This window comes from Pezoporus wallicus, unplaced genomic scaffold, assembly GCF_028554395.1.
Source record: "Pezoporus wallicus isolate ANWC-B61680 ecotype Strahan unplaced genomic scaffold, APGP_CSIRO_Pwel_v1 contig_6598, whole genome shotgun sequence".
NCBI classification, from domain to species: domain Eukaryota; kingdom Metazoa; phylum Chordata; class Aves; order Psittaciformes; family Psittacidae; genus Pezoporus; species Pezoporus wallicus.
Window position 1 is genome coordinate 923,146 of NW_026637213.1, and position 19,965 is coordinate 943,110.

The window sequence follows — 19,965 nt, forward strand, 5'->3', positions numbered from 1 at the left end:
CCTTGACACTGTGTACCAAGCAGTTATCAATTCATAAATAGCAAGAAAAGAGTGTGGAGCTACCACGTCTGCTTGTATTCTCCACACAACTGGAATGTTTTAGTAGGCAGTGGCTGTTATTCTAATCACAAATGCACCTTGGTCTGTTTCTTTTGAACTTGTATACTTCTTCTTTAAAATTGTCTGGCTTGAGACAGCTTGTGGAATGTTACCACTTATTGCCTGGAAATGGATATTATCATTCTTCTAAAACAACTGTTCCTATTCAACTGAAAGCTGAGCTACTCCTTTGCTGCTGGTACCAGGTCTTCAGTTGGGAAGGTTAGATGGAGGCTTACAGAAGGTTGCTAGATTCACTGCTTGCCTACTGATCTGGCTAACCCATGTTTGCATGGGAGCCACTGCAGTGCAGAGAGAGCACTGGAGCAGAAAAGGAGACAGTGAGAGTTGAGAGCCAGGGTGGTCTGACTTTATGCGTCTGACCAGTTGAAACATAAAGGAGTCCTAAAGGTTTGTTCTGCACTACTAGGTGTCTGAAACAAGAAATTTTTCCCAAAACTCTTGTGCCATCCTAGTAATAAGTAAGACCTTTGTGGCATAGAGGAGGCTTAATGGGGAAGCTTTGAAATATCTACCTGCTCAAAATGTACATATCACACACAGAGCTCAAACAAGCTTGAGTTACAGGAGATCAACACACGTCATGAGGCTGTGCCTATCCTTTTTCTCCCCACCTCTAATACAATCATTCTTAGCTGTGTACCCTGTTTGTACTCAGGTCTCATCCTTTCTGTGTCTTTGTGATTATCTGTATGTTGACTGAAAGCATGAGAAAATCTCACCCTTTACCTGCTAGAGGTGTGCTCAGAAATTCCTCAAACGTGGATGCAACTGAAGGAACTGTGTTTTGTCAAGTTAATACAGGGGAGGAGACTTGGGTAGGTTGGCAGCAAAGCTCTTCCTGGTAGATGCATGCCAGATCAGATCTTAGCCAGCACAATAAACATTGCACTGATGCTGCCCTGATTGCTCTGGACTGGCAAGATGGCAAAGAGACACCTCTGTTGTTTCCATCCTGCCCGTTTGCTAGAGGAGTGTTGTGGGGCAGTGGTGGGAGAAGCACCAGGGAAGGGACAACCTTGTAATAATAACTTACATATTGTGAAAAAACTGGTCAGTAATCTAGGCTTAAAGTATACACTTCTGTCTGTGGTGGTATTGGCTGAGTGCTTACAGAGAAGAGTGCCTGGGCTTCACAAGTATGGACAAGAGGGTGGGCAGCTTGATGTGTGTAAGAAGGGCGTCTCTTAACATTAAGAACAGATAGCAAAAGGGCTGAAATACAAATTGTTGCAATACAGATTGTTCCTTCTAGGAGCAAAGGCTTTTGGCCTGTGGTTTGTTATAGTGACTCTTTGTGTGCAGCCCTGCTTCTGGCACAGTGCAGTCCAGATGCATCGTAGTGCGCTCACTCTGGCCTTTCTGTGCTAGGGGGAAAGGAGTGAGCTGGCTGCCATGCTGGGCTGCTGGGACCTGCGCCGTCCCACATGCCCCCCTCCTCTTGGAGCTGGAGAAAAGCAGGATGTATTGGCTCTTTTTATTTGTCATCTTGCCAGTTTTGTGCTGACTCTTTCCTGCAGCATGTGAGAGGTAACAGAAATCTCTTTATGGTGTGGGGTTTCCTGCATGAAGTGTGTCTGCACTCGCATAGCGCTCTCCATACTACTTGGATTGACTGCTCTGCAGGAGGGAGGAATGTGGCAGCAGCAGTAAGTGGTTTAATGTGCTTGCTTTATTTGGCTTGAAATCTTGAGAAGTGGAAAGGGTATTTGTCTGAGGGTTGGGTTGCTTCTTTTTGTTCTGCTTAGCCCATGAATTCACCATTTCTCAGTGCATTTAGTGGCATTTTTAATAGAAAGAGGTAATAGGATTATAAGTATTATATAAAAGAGGTGTTAAAAACTATTAGCTTCATGCTCTACTACAAATCTAATCTACTGAAAAGAAGGAAATGCCTGTGAAAGGAGCAAGTTTTGCCTTATGTGAAACTTGAGAGCTTGAACTCTCTTGCATAGAAAAGCTGATAAGCTGATGCTGTACCTTTGATGCTTTCTGCCTTGTCAGTTATAAAGAACTCAATTCTTTCTTGGGGGATTTAATGAAGAAGATTTGGAGCAGCATGAAAAGTTACAGCAGAGCTAACCCATTGCTGCTTTGATTTTGGTCTAGATGAAATACTAACTAATAGTCTGCAGAGATAAAATGCTAACTAATAATACAGATCTGATAAAGGCAGTGCCAAGAAACTCTTTCATGCTTCATTTCCTGCTTGAACTTAGGAAAGTTTAAAAAGTTAGGTTGAAATGAATCCTTCGTGCTGCTGAACCTGTTCTTCTGTCTGTGGAATTACTCTGTGAGCTGAAAGAAGTTGAAGGGTTTCTGAAAATCCTACATAAGAAACCTGTCCTTACTGGGCAGTATGGAACAGGTAGAGTCAGAAGATAGTTTGTGTAAGTTCAAAGTTAAGTTTCCATGCAGCAAATGACAGGATCTCTCTGGAGCTTTCCTGAGGCTGAATTGATTTAAATGAAAGGACATGAAAAGTAACATGTAGGCAGTGTGTTCTCACTGATTATTTATACTGTTACAAGTAACTTTTCTCCATAAGTGATCATGTGAATCTAGGCTTTAGCATAGTCATCAATTTATATCTAAAGACATATCAGGGGGAAGTAAGTGTTTGGAAAATAATGACTTTTTACCTACTCCAGTTCCATACCAAATCCTGTTCATGAGGTTACTTTCCTTCACTACCATCTGGCTCAGGGCTACCAGTAATCGATCTTCCTGCTGATAGTGTCTTTGTCTACCTATGAATTTGGCTTAGATCAGAAGGAACAACCTTCAGGCTACAATTTCTGTGTATCTCTGCCAGTAGCTTCAGTCAGGCTGCTAAACAAATGGCTGCCTTGACCCTGCAGGCCCTTATGTGGGGACGCAGCTTGTATGTATGTTACTCACTTGCTCTGTGCTTGAGCAGCATGTCATACTCCAGTGTATGTGTATTTCTGAATGAAAATGGATGGGGTTCTAATGTTCCTGCTTTGCTTTGAAAGATGCTTGTCCATGCTGGAGCCTTGCTGACTATTTTGGGGCAAGTTAAGGCTTTATGTTCATGCAAACAGGCTCAAGGATCAGAGCTGAACACCCTGTTCATGAAGGAATCGGAGCACTGCATGTCTGATCAGTTCCTGCAGGTAGCCTGTTCTGAACAGTGTTAGGAACTTCGGAGCAAGCAAGCAGGGATTGGCATATGCTTCAAAAAACCCAGCAGGCTACAGACCTTGTGTTTGCAGGCAAACTGCAGAGCTCAGAGACAAGGTGATGGTATAGATGTGATGCTGGGGAACACAGATCATGCAGTATTTATGTGCCTCACTATGATCATAGAATCATAGATGGTTTGGGTTGGAAAGGACCTTAAGATTATCCAGTTTCAGCCCCCTGCCATGGGCTGGGATTCCTCACACTAGACCAGGGGTCACCCAAGGCTCTGTCCAACCTGGCCTTGAACACTGTCAGGGATGGAGCATTTGCCACTTCTCTGAGCAACCTGTTCCAGTGCCTCACCACCATCACAGTGAAGGACTTCTTCCTTATATCCATCCTGAACTTCCCCTATTTTAGTTTGAACCCACCACACCTTGTCCTACTGCTACAGTCCCTGATGGATATGTGTGGAAGTGTGTTTGCAGTGTCTGCATAGAGATGGAGACCTTTCTCATTTCTTCACTGGATAACTGGGGAGTTTTTGTTTTTATTTTTTTATTTTTTTATTTTTTTATTTTATTTTTTTTGTTTTTTTTTTTTTTTTAGTTCAAATCCATTTCCTGGTTTTAGAAATGGGTACCATGATGTTTTTAACTGTGTGCCCTTCTAGTCAGGTGTGACTTTCTAAACTAGCTTTGGTTATGCTTCACTGAGAACTTCTTCCAGAAGAACAGTTGCTCTTTCTGTTCCTGTGAAAGTTTCTTGATACCTGTGATAATGGTCAGATAGAGCTAGGGTCAAGTTAGAGAACTATGAGAAGAATTCAGTTGCACCATAGGTGTTTTCCCACCCATGTTTGAGAGCTACTCACCCTGAGTTATGAAGTGCAGTAGAAGAATGACATTTCTGGCATGTTGGAGGTTATTGTGTGTAGCAAGATGTGTTTAGTATTGAAGTTTGGATTGAACTACGGTTTGCTTGCGTTTTAATGTCTCACTGAGTGATCTTTTTCTTAACCCCAGTATATCAGGTATGATTTAAAGATGGCAAGAAGGGCTTCTCTAAATATACAGGTAACAAAAGGAAGACAAAATAAAATGTGGGCCTATTGCTCAGTGATATAAGGGACTTGATTGTGCAGGACATGGAGAAGGCTAAACTACCAAATGCCTTTTTTTTGCCTAGTTTTTACTACTGAGGCTGGAATACAGGAATCCCAGGTGTCAGAGACGAGGGGGAAAGGCTGGAGTAAGGAAGATGTACTGTTGGTGGAAGAGGATCACTTAAGCAGTCAGGGAATACTTGAGTGAAATGGACATATGTAGCTTTATGGACCATGATGGAATGCACCCATGAGTTGTGGGTGAGTTCCCTCTGCATGATGTCGCTGTGAGGTGACTGTGGGTAATCTTTGACTGATCATGGTAACTGGGAGCAGAGCCTAAAGACTGGAGTGATGTCACTGTACAATTAGATGCTAAGGACCACCAGGCTGTAAAGCAGCACTGGGAGGAAAGGATTTAGGGGAGGTGGCACCAAGCTTTCTTCCTTGTGATTAAAGTGGATGTGGAGACCCTTCACTGCTGGTGGTAAGTCACTGAAAACTGTTCTGTCCCTCCCTTAGGGCAGTGCTGTGCCTTGCATGTGGATGGAGAGAGCAGGTTATACCCTCTGTGTAGTGCCTGCAGGAGGAACAGCAGCTGCCCATTCTCAGTGAACCCCAAGAAGTCTGGGCAGTACATTGATTAGTTCATCTTGTCAGTCCTAGGCCTGGCTCCCACATCCATCCCTGTGAATCAACAGGCTTTTCCAGAAGACACCTGGACTAAAGTAGTGGGAATGTACAGTTACTGTATTCCTTCTGTCTGGGTATCTCGTGTATATGTTGAAAGCTGTTATAAAATAACTGTCCATGTTTTGGTGTTTCTTCTCTTTGATCCAGCCTGTTTTGTGTGCATTGGCTTTAATCACTGCCATGCTTCACTTAGCCTCAGTCCTTCATCTTCTTACACGTGGCAGTTTTCTTGGGTGTTCTCTATATCAAAGCTCTCTTCTATTAAAATGTCATTCTTTCTCTGCTATGAGCTGTTAGTAGACAAAAGTATTTGCATGGTAACTTTATAATGTGCACTGGAGGAAAATGGAGCTCTTGAAAGACTGTAGGAAGCAGAGCAAAGGATTGGATCCTCACAGACCTAACACTGCAAAACTGAACCTTTCCCTTGAACAGTAGCAGATTTGCCTCCTGCAGCAGCATGTGAGAGGGGAACACTGGGCAAAGAGCCACTGGCAGGCAGCAGATACAGAGCTTCTGATGCCAGTCAGATATTGTAGGATGCACACTGCATGGTGCAGGGTGATGGAGCATCAATAATACTCTCTTTCAGAAGAAACCAGATGAGTTCTGGAGAGAATTCATGTGTTTTTCATTTTGGGTGGGGGGAGCTAACTCATAACCAGCAGAATCTCTTACCTTACAGCTGTTGATAAGTTTCGTAGGAGCAGAAGCACTGAAGCCTGTGTATTGCCAGGCACTGTACTCAGACATAACATGGGGTAGTAGCTGCACTTTCTGTTCTGGAAGGAAAATGAAAGAGAAGTTGGGAGTGGAGAACAAAGCAGGAAGGTGATTTGCCTAAAATCATGCAGCTGGTTTGTGGCTGAGCTCGGTGTCTTTGTATCTGATCAGTAGTTCATACTTGCTATTCCTTTCATGTTTGGTCATAAGCTGTTTTCCTTAAGGCACAGCAGTGGAGAGAGGCAGAAACTAACTCCTGCCTCGTTTTTTGTCCAGGTTAAGTCCTGCTTCCTGACATTTGAAGAGCAAACAGCACCAGGGCTCCATGAATTGCAAAACTGCAACAAGTGTGGCAGCCCTACTTACCTCCAGCTTTGCTCCTCTACTGTGACATCCTTCTTGGGACCTTTGGTTTCATCCCCCCCTGCGGCTGCTTAGCAGGCTGCCTTGGCGTCAGAGCAGAGGCGGCAGCTAGTGGATCAGGACGAATTATGGCCTTGAGCTTGTATATCTTCCACCTCTTCTATAAGTTCAAAGTGTTGGTGCTTGTCACTTTGTGTTTGATGGTGCTATGGGCCACAGTCAATTACTATGTGGACTCCAGACAGGAAATGCCTAAAGCTAAGATCATGGTGGAGGATTTCAGGAAGGTGACTAGCCTGAAGGACAGTCAAAAGGAAGAGAAGATGGAATCTGTTACAGAAGTTCCTACAGTAAAATCACTTCAGGATGAGTGCCCAGCTCTGTCTCCGTACCTCAGTAAGTGATCCTGCTTTCCTGCCTTTTCTAACAAGTTATACCTGCTTTACAATTCCTGATTGGTTTTCTTCCTAGCTTTTTACAGTTGCACACTTTTCCTGTGAAACAAATACAACACAGCCAGTCCCAGTAAGCACTTCTGGGTGAGGAAGTGACTTACGTGCTGGGTCTGGCTGGGACAGCAGCCCATATGGTGTGGTGGTTTGCATTTGTGGCTCAAACAGCTTTGGTAACGCACCAGTGACTTGGCTCCTGCTGAACCATGTCTGCATGATGTTGAAGCTTGTCTCTGTCTTGGCCTCCTAGTATTTGGTAGGTTGTTGGTGGGCAAGAGGTTGGGAGTGGACACAGCAGGATAGCTGAGCTCAACTGACCAAGGGATATTCCATATGACATGACCATACCATTTCCCATCCTCAGCAATAAAAGGGTAGGGAAAGGAGGAAGCAGGGTGTTCATGGCTACAGTGTTTATCTTCCCAACAGCTGTTTCTTTTGGTCTTGGTATTGCGGGCAGCACCAGGCTTCTGCTCTGCACTATCATGTCACTGCTGCTTTCCTCTTCTTTTTGTGGACCTGATTAGGGATTTGTTTGGGAAGCTGGATTCTTCACTCTTCCCTGTTGTAGTCCAAAAAAGCTGCTGTCTCACTGCACACCCCCTTCCCTGCCCCAAAGATGTGTTTGCTTAAGTGAAAGCACTGCAGCTCTAGCCATCAGAGTGACCTGTGTTGTTCTCTTCAGTGGGTTTGCTGAGCCCAAAGGGGATGAAATGGTAGCTCAGTGCAAGAGAAGTGATGAAAATCTGGCTAGACGAAGCCTTGGTATGTTTTATCTTACCTTAAGCCTGTAATGGTTTTGTTCATGCTTTAAGTAGAGATGGCTTCTCATGGCCACAGTCCTATGTCTCTTTCCACTTCCTCCTCCTCTGCTTTGCCCTGGCAGCCATTTTGAGCCAATTCTCCTGCCATACGAACTTCTTTTGATTTTTTTTTTGATTATGATTTTTTTACCATCACTTTTAATCAATTTAAGCAACTAGACACTTGATGCTCTCTCCTCCACTGCCTGCATAATATCCTTGTAGTGCTACTTTTCTCTTGGAAAGTGAGGGAAACCAACTGGGGCTTGATCCTGGGTTTCTTATGCTGTTACAGAGTTAGATGCCTGGACTAGCTACAGTCAGAAATAACTGGGGAAAGCTTCTTGTGCTTCTCTTGCAGTTGGTGCCAGCAAACTCACCTTCAAAGCATCTCTCACACTAGAAGAAGTGCAAAAGGAGAACCCTCAGGTAGCCAAGGGCCGGTACCACCCTCCAGAGTGCGCAGCACAGCACCATGTGGCCATCATCATCCCACACCGCAACCGAGAGAAACATCTGCTGTACCTCTTGGAGCACCTCCACCCCTTCCTGCAGAGGCAGCAGCTGGACTATGGCATCTATGTTATTCACCAGGTGAGGCTGAGGTGTGTTTGGTGCTTGGGGGTGATGCTCTGCAGGCCAAGGAGACGCTTGCTGGCTAACACCAGTCCTCCAAGTCTGTTTCCAGCACCTGCTGAGGGATGCAGTGGTGCATGTGGCCATTGCTGGTACCACTGCAGGATCTCAGCTGCTGTTAGCAAAGCTGGAAAGAATTAACAGTGTTTTCAACTGGTGTCCATTTCTCAGTCTGAGTAACTTACTATTCCTAACTTATCATTCAAGGTTAGCATCTTTCCTGTTACTAATGCAGCTCACTTCTCCTGCAGCATACATGTAGTAACTATGCTGACATGTTTTCTGTCTTTTCATTTGGAGTCGTTTGGATCGAAGGCCTCGGTTTGTATCCAGCTTTACTCTCCCATCTGCTTGCTGGCTGTCATGTTTAGTAAGCTGTGTGTTGTACTCACTTCTGCCAGCTCAAACCAGACATGACAGCTACTGCTTTCAGGTGCTTTACTTGCTCAGTAAGGGCTGTGGGCAGAAGTACTCATGAGAAAGCAGTTGGTTCCTGAGAGCTTTATTAATTTCTTTGCATTCTTCCTAGTTTGCTGAGTCAACAGCTAAAATTTGCATATGCAGATTTGTGCTATGTTGATTTTCATCTAAGATACAGATTTCTCTTATGTAATATGTTGACTTTTTTTTTGATCTTTCATTGTTTGCTTTCTGTTGCTCTCATTTATTTATATGTTCTGCCTTGAATCTAAACAGATTTTGCAGACAGCATGAGAAAAAGGTGATAAATCAATAGAGTTTCTCTTCCCTTCTGTTCAAAGAGTCAGTCAGCCAGCATGAGGCAGTGCATTCGAGGTGAAAGCCTACAATTCTGCTCAGTGGCACAGGAGAACAGCAGCAGAAGTCATGGCAGGTTATATGCTTTGTCTGAATAGACTGGTCCTCCCTTGTTTAAAGTTGTCATGTGGCCCATAGAGTCGAGAAATTGAGGCTTTTTTCAGCCTTAGTGTGTAATCATATGTATAATGGCTCACTCCAGCTGTCAACCAAGTTAGGAGAATCATAGAATAGTTTGGGTTGGAAGGGACCCTAAAGCTCATCCAGTTCCAGCCCTTTGCCATGGGCAGGGACACTTTTCACTAGATCAGGTTGATCCAAGCCCCATCCAACCTGATTCTTTATCTCCTGAAATCTCTGAGGTGGAGAACAGCTGATGGCATATTAGCATAAAGAAGTAGAAGACTATGAAAGTTCTGTCTGATGTGAGCAGTAGTGTCAAGTCTGGACTTGTTCTGTCAGAGTTTTTTACTTTGAAGATTTGAAGCTTTGGCTTCCCTTTTCCATGTAGGTAGAAACACCCAAAACTGAAAAGTGGGTCTGACACAGCTCTTTGATGGCAAATCCATTTTCACTTTCCATTTGTGATGTCATTAGCTGTTTTAAGTATCTTTTGAGGAAAGACATAGTTAAAACCAGGATTTAACTATTAAAATACACAGAGTTGACTTGGGAGGAAGATTAAGAAATGGGTCTTCTGTATTTCTCTCTCTGAGCAATTGAAGGGCATACTCCAGCTCTCATTATGAGATAATGGTAACATCTTGAACATCACGTTGCTTTGCATAAATGTGTGCACAGGTGAGTGGAGTGCTGGAAAAAATGTGAGTTTATAATCCATGAAGGGCGAGTAATTTATTGCCCAACTTAAGTTTGTCTTGTGGTTGGTGTTCTCCTCCCATAGAAACAAAGGAAGACAATTCTTTTCTCAATAAAAGATGAGAGTAAACTTTGCTATTTGCTCAGCATGAGGTCTAACATGTAAAACTCCCTTCCTGGACAGTTGTTGTAGCTGGTGTTTGGCTGCCTTTGCACAGGAAGTGGGCAAAGGGAGGGGAGACACAACTGGACCAGATGGTCTGCGCTTCACCTGCTCTTGATACAAAGACAAGTGAAGTTCTCTGCATGTTCTTTGCCAGTCATCTGAATTGTTCTGGTCATTCAATAGTCTGTTTCCATCATCAGGAGAAGATTCTCTGATGGATGCTTTCATATACAGGACTCTTTAAAACAACCAACCAAACACTCAAAAACCCCTCACGCAGAAATTTGACCTCATATATTTTAGGGAATTTTATCTCATTTTTTCTTGGAAAATTCCTTCCCTGACTCAGAATGGAAGCAAGTGATGATCCCTCTCTTAATTTCTTGGAGTGGGCATTGGGCTGCATTTCCCTCATTGCAGGTATGGAGCCGTAAATCCCATAACTCTTTGTTCAAAGAGCAGATGGCTGTTAGTGATGGTGAGCAAATTGCTGCTTCAGAGCAAAACATTACCTTATAGAACAGTAAACCATGCTTTGTATACAACTATTTTCCCTCCAGTTAACTTTCTCTCAGCCTGGGGAGGCCAGATTCTATCTCATCTTTCACTGTGCCTCTCCCAGTCCAGGCACCTTCTAGCAAATGACCCCTTTCTCTTGAAAATTGCTTTTTATCTTTTGAGTACACTGAGTTCCCAGCTCTAGAAAATCATAGAATCATAGTTAGGGGTGGAAAGAACATTGGGATCACCCAGTTCCAACCCCCTGCCATGGGCAGGGGTGCCTCCCACTAGACCATGTCACCCAAGGCTTTGAGCAACCTGGCCTTGAACACTGCCAGGGATGGATCATTTACCACTTTTCTGGGCAACCTTTTCTATTGCCTTACCACCCTTACAGTAAACTTCTTCCTTATAAGAACTTCTTCATTATACCCATCCTGAACTTCCCCTATTTCAGTTTGAACCCATCACCCCTTGTCCTATCACTACAGTCCCTAATGAAGAGTCCCTCTCCAGCATCCTTGTAGCCCCCTTCAGATACTGGAAGCTGCTCTGAGGTCTCCACACAGCTTCTCCAGGCTGAACAGCCCCAACTTACCCAGCCTGTACAACAAGGCTAGTAAAAGTCAAGTGAAGCCCCATGCTAGGGGGAATCCTTGTGCAGCATAACAGTGAGGTTCTAGATGGGAGTTAAAAATGAAGAGACCTGCTTTTTATTTTCTAGTCTGCCACCTACTGTGTGAGCTGAGGAAATACAGTGAATTCTTCAGGCATTGCTGTCCTCTGAACTGCAGAACAAGCATAAATCATCTGTGGCAGGTGCTCTGATGTGGATAAACTCATGAGAATGGGAGTAATGTGCTTTGGGTTTGGCTTTTTTAAACACCTTCTATAACCTTTGCTGACACACTGTATAGGGCACCAGTTTCTAAGCTGTTTACTGGTACCTCTTTGTCATTTCTAAGCTGTTACTGTTACCTGTATGTTATGCTATGTATGTACCTACATGCATCCAGAACTCTGGGATGGGAACAGCAATAGTAGTGAGATTGTGTCATCCAGGATGCATATTCCTGGTGCCCAGAAAACCACAGACTCTCCTGGCCCTGGCTCTGTTTGTTCATGACAAGCAGAGATGGAAGAAGCTCTCTGTGTCACTGGCCTCTGTGGTGCTGTAGCCAGTGCTATGGGCCAGCTCTGTGTGTGGTTACTGGCTGGAAGATGCAGCTGTGAATTATATGATCAGAACAAATATCTGTGAGCAGTTCTGGTTCTAAAGGTTTGACACCTTCTTCAGAGGTTTTCTCCCTTCTCTTCCACAGGCTGGCAGCACCAAATTTAATCGTGCTAAGCTGCTGAATGTAGGATACCTAGAGGCCCTAAAAGAAGCTAACTGGGACTGTTTCATTTTCCATGATGTGGATCTGGTGCCAGAAAATGACTTTAACATTTACACGTGTGGCCCCGGACCAAAGCACTTTGTAGTTGGCAGGAACAATACTGGATACAGGTAGGAAACCAGGAATATGGAAAAAATACCAGTTGGGAAATGCCATGTAACTGTTAATGTTCCTCTTCTGTTGGAGCTCTGTGCTGTATCTACCCCTTTTCCTGACACCAGGTTTCTGGTGGTAACACTTCATCTCTCTGGAGTGCCCTTGGCAAAATAGAACTGTATGGGCATCTCTTAAATCAGCTCCATGGTTACCTGTACAGGTGATCATTGTAATCCTTCTGGTTTCTGGGGTGAGGTAAACGGTGTTCCAAGAAGAAAGCAACATGCCAGAGGTTGTGCAGAGACCTGTCAATGCTAGAAATACATTTGCAGTTCCCTGGTCCTCTGGTTTGAGGGTGTGATCTTGCTATAGAAAAACTTGCCACTTGCCTTTTGCTGTTGAAGAGGGAACATCTGATATGGAGAGCTCAAGTATGAGAATATGCCCAGGGATAGGGTTGTATTTAATGACATGGCTGGGCAGTGTCTCATACAGGATCAGTCTGGGTTTGCAATGGGTCCCCTAAATGTCAGCGTGATGTGAAAAGTCAGGTTCAGTCTACTTCAGAGAAGAAAAGGCTCCCAAGTCTGGTGAGTTTAATGACCAGAGTATTTCCATTGAACTTGTTTCTTTTAAGATTTGCCTCCTATGTCATGTCATCTCAATATTAACTCCAGGTGGGCTTTTCAGAAGCCGATCTCTGTGTGCTTTGAAGCAAAGCTCTGCTTCACTTGTGGGTTTCCTTTCTTAAATATATGAGAGAGAGGTGGGGTGTGCAAATTCTTATGCAGAATACCATTCACTTCTCAGTCATTTAGTGCAAACTGGAGCACTAAATGACTGAACTAGGCTTGTGACAGGCTTTTGGAGCACTCTGCCTTGCAGACAGAATGCTGAGGGCTATGGAATGGTCAGTGCACCAAAGCAACAGAAACACTGCTTTGGGTAATGCACAGGCATGTAGAATCCAGGCTGATAACATGGCACAAAGCTTGAGGTGCTTTACTTAACCTTCTGTGCCTCAGTTTTACCGCAAGTGTTCTGCTTAGTTAAGCAGATGGATTCTTGCTTTTACTGCAGGATCCTCTTGCTATAGATTTCCTCAGGTTTCTGCTGCTTTTGGAAAGGAACTGTTAGTAGTTACAGGCTTCGTTTTTAAAGAGTACTTAAAAGAGTACTTTGAAGAGTATAAAGGTTTAAGCTTTGTCTTTAAAGGGTACAGACAAAATGTTGTTGTGAATACTCTGCACCAGTATTCATTGGGGTACTGCTGGTTTGAGTTTGATTCATACTTTCTTTTCTGTGTCACTGCCTCTGTTCACATCCATGAAGTGGGCATAACAGCACTGTATTTCCAAAGGAATTCCTGGGTACATCTGAAGGAATTCAGATCCTGAACTGAGCTGAGACCTGGGGTTGAAAACCCAGTTGGGTGACCTCAGTGTTTTGCTTAGGTTGAGGTGAGCATACTGAGAGATGTCACTTAGATGTGTGGAAGTTGTACATGTTCTGCATTAACACACAACATCCTGGGCAGGAATGTGGGTGCATCATCTATGGTGATGCAGTGTGTGGTAATCTTGGCAGCTTTGGAGAGTCAGTACCTTATGTTTAGTTACACAAACTACAGGTTTAGATGCTTCAGAAAGGAAGGCTTCTATACTAAAATTTTAAAGGTGGTCACATACTAGAAGAGGCTGCCCAGAGAGGTTGTGGAGTCTCCATCCTTGGAGATGCTCAGAACCTGAATGGACCTGGTCTTCAGTGACTTGCTGTAGGAGACCCTGCTCTGAGCAGAGGGGTTGGACTGCTTCATATCCAGAGGCCCCTTAACCTCTGCAGTTCTCTTTTGATGCTATGACAGGAGCACAAATCAGCCAACAAAATCGGTCTGAGTTTGGTTTCTGAGTTTGGTCTTGGTTTGGTTTCTTTGTTGTTTCGTGTGTGTGTGTTTAAATTAGAAATAGGAGTAAGCATCACACCTCTCCTTGCCTGGCATATAAATTGCCATCATGGGTATTTTCTGGCCCTGGCACTTTGTTCACCTCTTTGTATTCACATCCATCTAGCAATCCAAATTCAACCTGCAGCCATGCGCACATCACCCCTGGCAGTGGCAGTGTAGTAGGGGCTGTGTTGTACTGCTCACCTTAAGGGCCCAGAAAGGGGAGGGTATCATAAACAGCAAGTAGCAAAATGGTGTAAGAAGATAAACATGGTATGTAAATATCTTTTAGAGCAGCTGCAGTTCCCAGGACAAAGAAGGTAGAAGTCAGAACTGAATCTCTTTTAGAGCTGAGCACCATTACAATAGGTTACTTAGCATCTCGCACTGTACCTTACCTTGGAGTTGTTCCTGCAGTATCCCAGGGCATGTGTACCTGTGCTGTGATCTGGTTTCATTCCAGGTTTCTCAGCTTCAGCTCCAACGTGGTCAGTGGCTTCTGTCATTATTGCAGAGCTTCTGCTATGTGAGTGTGTGACTTTGTTCCTTTTGTACTCCTGTAAGTCCTTGAGGTGAAGTGCTGTTTGCCTGGCAAGTGGAATTGTGTGAAGAGAGAAACTGTTGAAGAAGGAATTGTTCTCTCAGTTGGAGAGTTTAATCTTCCAGGCCTAGAGAAAATCACCATCCTCTTGTGAAAAGAGGAAGACAACCAGAGCAACCTCATGGGTTTGTGCGCCCTCAACTCTGTGAAAGACACATCTAAAGCCAGAGTTTCAGAAGACAATTCAGAGTTTCAGGGTGAGGTTTTTGTTGTTGGTAGAATTTGACTTTTAATTCTTCATTCTCTCCTCTTGTGTACTTCTAGGTTACGGTACACTGGCTATTTTGGAGGTGTAACTGCTCTAACAAGGGAACAGTTTGCCAAGGTGAATGGATTCTCTAACAACTACTGGGGCTGGGGTGGAGAAGATGATGACCTTCGAATCAGGTAAGAAGTCAATCATGTAAGAAAATTCAAGTTAGATATAAGGCAGAAGTTCTTTACTGTGAGAGTGGTGACACACTGGCACAGGCTGCCCAGAGAAGTGGTAATGCTCCATTCCTGGCAGTGTTTTAAGGGCAGGTTGGACAGAGCCTGTCCATGGTTTAGTGTGAGGTGTCCCTGCCCATGGCAGGGGGTTGGAACTTAAGGTTCTTTCCAACCCAAACCATTCTGTGAAATAAAAACCTAGAGAGAAATGATGCCTAAAAAAATAGAAATGGATGTAACTTCCCAACTGGCCCCCAAAGGCAAAACATGACAGGAGCTCTCAGTTCCAAACAGTGGGCTGCAGGATGCTGTTCTGTGCACAGTTTCCTCTTTGCCAGAGACCTCATCCTCTTCCTGACAAGTATTTCTGGTTGGGTGCAGGGTTTGTTAGGTTTTGGGTTGGGGTTCTTTTTGGTTGGGTTGGTTTGGTGTTGTCACAGCTACACGGGATTTGCATTGTCACTTGGATATTGGTTATAACAGAAGTAGGAAGATTGAAGTCTGGAGGGTGATTTGCCAAAGAGACACAAATGTATTCAGTTCCAATGCTTTGTAAGAGTGTGGGAGGGCTTTGGTTTGGTGGGATTGGGTTTTTTGCATTCATTGACTACCACGATTTACTCCAAGCACAGCTTAGTTTGTATGTGGGTGGTGTTGATTCTAGTTAACACAGTGAATAGCTTGAATTTTAGAAAGACTGCATCTATCTGCATGTGCCTTTTGTTCTTGTGAAATCCAGTTTTGCAAATGGGCCTTTCAAAGTAGGAGAAACCTGTCAGTTTGAGAAGTTGAATGGCACAAAGGACTCGACCTAATTTTTCTGGTGATCTTTTGCCCTTTGCCTAGAAGGAAACCTCTAATCCTGCTTTGCTGTTAGTGAAGGAAGGGGAAGGGGGCAAACAGAACACAAACCCAAAAGGAATAAACAACCCCCTAAGCTCTGCTGGCAGAGCACATCCATTTGTAGCTTAAGCCTACATTGTTCTTCAGTGTTTATCCTTTTCATTTGCTTAAACCAAACATTTTAGGGACATAAATTCATCTCTCTGGTGATGTTCAATGATTACACTGGTGAAATCAAGTGTGTTAAGAGTTAGGAACTTCCAAATGGAAGTTTCCCTCTGTATCAGGCAGCTGTATCTCAGGAAATGTAAAAGGACTACTGGAGGCCTGGGTTTCTGTCACTTCTTAATCACAGCTGGGTTTTTTTTTTCTTCTCCCTACTCCTATTTAGAGATACCAACTTCTCTTAGGAGCTGGCTTTTATAGTGGTAGGGGATGGCTTGGTACCATCTTATTCCCCACCTTTGCAGGAAGTGTCCCAGTTAAGGTGCAAACAAAGGTGATGGTGGTGGTGGTGTTTCAGATGTTGCTGTGAGCAGCAGACCAGCAAGATTTACTGAGGGTCTCCACCATGTTTACAAGGGGTTTGGAATCAAATGTGATGCTTGCTTGTGTAAGCAAGCAAGCTACTAGAAAGCACTCAGCTTTCTAGTAGGGAATGAGGAGCCGCTGTCCCGGTGGGTGGCTGTGCAGGGATCCTGCAGCCTTTCCCAGCAAAGGCAGCAGATGGCACCATCCCCTTCAGTATCTTGAAGAACCTGGGGCCTGAATGCTCTCAGGTCCTGCTGTTCTGAGTGTGATGGGCTCCTGTGGGCCCTTTCCAAAGCTGTGCATCACAAGGAGATTTTTCAGATAATTTGTTGTATTTATTTGATAATTTACTGTTACAATCAAGTCATTGGAAACCTCTCAGGGGCTCAGTTTCTTACAGGATGGATAGATGGGCTGTGGCTAATAGTATGAGGTTCAATAAGGCAAAGGTCCAGGTTCTGCTCTTCGGCCACAACAACCCCATGCACCGCTCCCAGCCTGGGGAGGAATGGCTGGAAAGCTGCTCATGGAAAAAGACCTGGGGGTGCTGAATGACAGAGCTGAACATGAGCAGCTTGTGCCCAAGCAGCCAAGAAGCCAACATCATTGTGGCCTGTATCAGCAGTAGCATAACAAGCAGGGCCAGGGCAGTGATTGTCCCCCTGTGCTGGGCAGTGGTGAGGCTGCACCTCGAATCTTGTGTTCAGTTCTGGGCTCCTCACTGCAAGATAGACACTGAGGTGCTGGAGCGGGGCCAGAGAAGGGCAGTGGAGCTGGTGCAGGGCCTGGAGCACAAATGTGATGGGAACGGCTGAGGGGCCTGGGGAGTTTAGTCTGGAGAAGAGAAGGCTCAGGGGGACCTTATCGCTCTGCAGCTGCCTGACAGAATGGAGTGAGGTGGGGTTGATCTCTGCTCCCAAGGAACAAGTGATGGGACAAGAGGAAACGGCCTCAAGCTGCACCAGGGCAGGTTTAGACTGGAGCTGAGGAACAATTCCTTCCCCAGAGGGTGCTCAGGCATTGGAACAGGCTGCCCTGGGCAGTGCTAGAGTCACTGTCCCTGCAAGTGTTCATACACTGTGTAGACGAGGCCCTCAGTGCCATGAGTTAGTGGTGGCCTTGGCAGTGCTGGGGAACGGTTGGACTGGATGAGCTTAAAGGTCTTTTCCAACCAAGTTGATTCTAGGATTCTTCAGTTCTTGGTTTCCTCTTGCTCCCCCAGCTGCTGACATGACTGCAAAGACCTGGGCTATTCCTTAATTCTAGTCATGAAGTTAACCCCTTCTGCTGACAGAGCAAAACTCCTGTGCTCCAAAGATCTGTTAAAGCTCAACAGCAGCTCCAATTGAGTTCCTGATGTCCAACACTTAAATCCATGTGTGGGACTCAGGGTTTCTGGCAGCATTCTCAGGACTTTTTCTTCATGTAGACAAATACAAGTTTTGCAGCTCTGTGCCAGTTAGTGAAAAAGAAAATGAATCTTTTTTGGGTGGTTTTTTCTCCCCTTTTCAAGGGGAGAGCTATCAAGTGTAAAGGTTTTATGGCAGGAGTTGAGATGAACTTGCTGCAAAGCATGTGGGATGTTGCTACAGCCCTCCCAGGCTAATACAGGGTAGTACACACTAGACAAGACTATACTATTTTAAATGTGCTCTGTTTTCAGTGTGTGCTTTTAAGCTCTTCATGACCTACTGTAGTAGCTACCTGCTACCAAAAGAAAGGGCCATCTGTCACCCTGCTGGGTCTGTTCTCCAGAAACACAACCCTCAGCCCCATTTCTCTGGCAAGATGGGTGTTGGAGGAAATGTAGATGAGTTTCCTGCTGTTCTCTGTGCTTGATTCCATGGCATCCACAAGAGATGAAGTCTCCAAATGTTGTTTCTCTTTTCCTTGGGAGTTTGTTTCTAGGTGAGGCCTTGCTCATGGCACTATTGCTTCTTCCAGGGTTCACCTGCAGAAGATGGGAGTGATGAGGCCACCTGCGGAGGTAGCCAGGTATACAATGATCTTCCACAAGCGAGACCATGGTAATGAGGAGAATGAAGAGAGGTGAGTCAGGAACAGGGTTCCACTTTCCATCCTCTTAGTATGTGGCCAAGCACCTGGGGCCAAGAGCTTTGTTCTAGGCCAAATGGACATTTTCATGTCTGATTTTTCCATACTGAAGACAGGAAAAAGCATAATTTTATGTTGCCAGCAGTACAGAACAGCAGTAGCTCTGCTTCCAAGTTTACTAGTAGTGGGAAAAGAGCTCAAAACACCTCTCCTGTGCATGTCAGTGAAGATTTTCTCCTCTTTCTTCTCAGGATGAAGCTTCTAAGTCAAGTATCTAAAACATGGAAGACAGATGGACTGAACTCCTGTTCATATAAACTGCTCTCAGTGGAACATAACCCTTTATACATCAACATCACAGTGGACTTCAGCATGCAGCCCAAGGTCTCATAAGGATGGGCAACACACAGGATGTGAAAATGGCAACAGATCTTGTTTGCTTGAAAGAGGACTTCAGTAACACAGGAGAGTCTTTCTTCACAGTCTGATTGATTGGGAATTCCCTTTTGTGAGGGCTGGAGCCATGGGACCGATCCTTGTGTTCTGCTGGGACATTCACAGAACCGTCCTTGTTTGGGATGGGCCAGTGGAAGGATGTGAACCAAGTCTCACGGAAAAAACACTTGTTCTTGGATCTATTCCTAAACTTCTTGTGGGCTTCGTAAAGGCACAGGAGTCCTTCACCAAATAACAAACTTGCTGAGGAAAGCTGCTTTTTTTTCCAGCCTGAGGAAAAACTGCCTGTGTGTGAGGGAAGGAATAATGGTCGGGGTGAGATCTCTCAATAAATACACTCCATTGACTGCAAAAGGCTTCTGTGTTTCATGAGCTGAGCTCACCCTGGTGTGGGATGGTGGAAGTATCCCGTGTCAAAACAAGTCTTGGTGCTGTGCGTTGCATGTTACTTTGGAGAGATGTGGAAGGAGATGCAGTGGCTAAGTCAGAGGGAGAGAAATTCCTGGCCCTGGTTCTAATGCTCTGGGCCAGACTGTAGTAGACCAGACCCAGGCTGTTAGTACTTGTGATTCTGGTTTTAGAGGACTGGTAAGAGTCTATGGATAACTGTTCCACAGCACTTCTAAAGTCCTGATGAGAGTGCTTCCCTTTCCTTACAGCATTATATACCAGACTGTCCTTACCCCTGCATGTCAGATGTGCACCCATTAGTGACAGATGTGAAGCCAGGCTTGGGAGAGTTTCATCTAGGACACAACACATGCCAAAAAGGAACTTCTGCTTTACATACTGAAGAGTTACGTCCAGCTGGTTGCCCCATTACTCCACCTGCAGAAACAACTGAACCTTTAAGTAAGTTCTTGGGTGTTAGTGGGGATAGATGCAGCTTTTCAGCAAACAGGGGTTTTATTATCTACATGTAACAAGCAAAACTACCCAGTGCGATGCTTGCACAGTAACAGGAGCTGTGTAGAGGAGAGACTGTAGAAAGGGCAAGGCCTTGGCCACTCAGTAAGTGCAAGTACATTCCTGCAGTGTCCCAACTCCACTCCTGGCATGCTTGACTTTTTCCTCAAGTATTTAATTTCTCAGAAGTCTTTTATGTTAAAGACAGCTCAACCTTGAAATATACTTCATGTTTGAGCCACAGCTGAGTTACTGGATTCATTTCCCTGCTCTGAGCAGGAGGTCAGGCTTGGTGGCAGCCTCAGCTCTCATTCACCCTCAAGTCCTCACAGTTACAATAAACACATTTCACAAGTGCTGGAGCAGGCAAGAAAAGAGCTTTCTCCTTTATTACACTC

The 19,965-nt window shown here is 44.7% G+C and overlaps 2 protein-coding genes across 2 annotated transcripts in view; one reads left to right on the forward strand and one right to left on the reverse strand.

The window, feature by feature from the left end:
• The window catches only part of TMEM39A (transmembrane protein 39A), a 48,209-nt gene extending 33,593 nt beyond the window's left edge, over window positions 1-14,616 (reverse strand). The window contains exon 1 of the mRNA XM_057404146.1: window positions 14,145-14,616. The gene's annotated coding sequence lies outside the window, so the exon portion shown is untranslated. The remainder of the gene's footprint in view (window positions 1-14,144) is intronic.
• B4GALT4 (beta-1,4-galactosyltransferase 4) lies at window positions 1,676-18,965 on the forward strand. Its single transcript, XM_057404149.1, has 7 exons — window positions 1,676-1,769; window positions 6,065-6,547; window positions 7,768-8,000; window positions 11,628-11,815; window positions 14,612-14,734; window positions 18,095-18,199; window positions 18,457-18,965. Exons 2-7 carry the CDS (start codon window positions 6,280-6,282, stop codon window positions 18,596-18,598), a joined length of 1,059 nt encoding a protein of 352 aa, XP_057260132.1. The 5' UTR covers window positions 1,676-1,769; window positions 6,065-6,279; the 3' UTR covers window positions 18,599-18,965.
• Window positions 18,966-19,965: the final 1,000 nt, after the last annotated feature.

Bases quoted from the DNA above. Each gene is read 5' to 3' on its own strand.
- B4GALT4 (XM_057404149.1), top strand. From the start codon at position 6,280: ATGGCCTTGAGCTTGTATATCTTCCACCTCTTCTATAAGTTCAAAGTG. The intron at 8,001-11,627 runs GTGAGGCTGAGG...TCTCTTCCACAG, and splicing joins GCATCTATGTTATTCACCAG to GCTGGCAGCACCAAATTTAA. The intron at 14,735-18,094 runs GTAAGAAGTCAA...TGCTTCTTCCAG, and splicing joins GATGATGACCTTCGAATCAG to GGTTCACCTGCAGAAGATGG.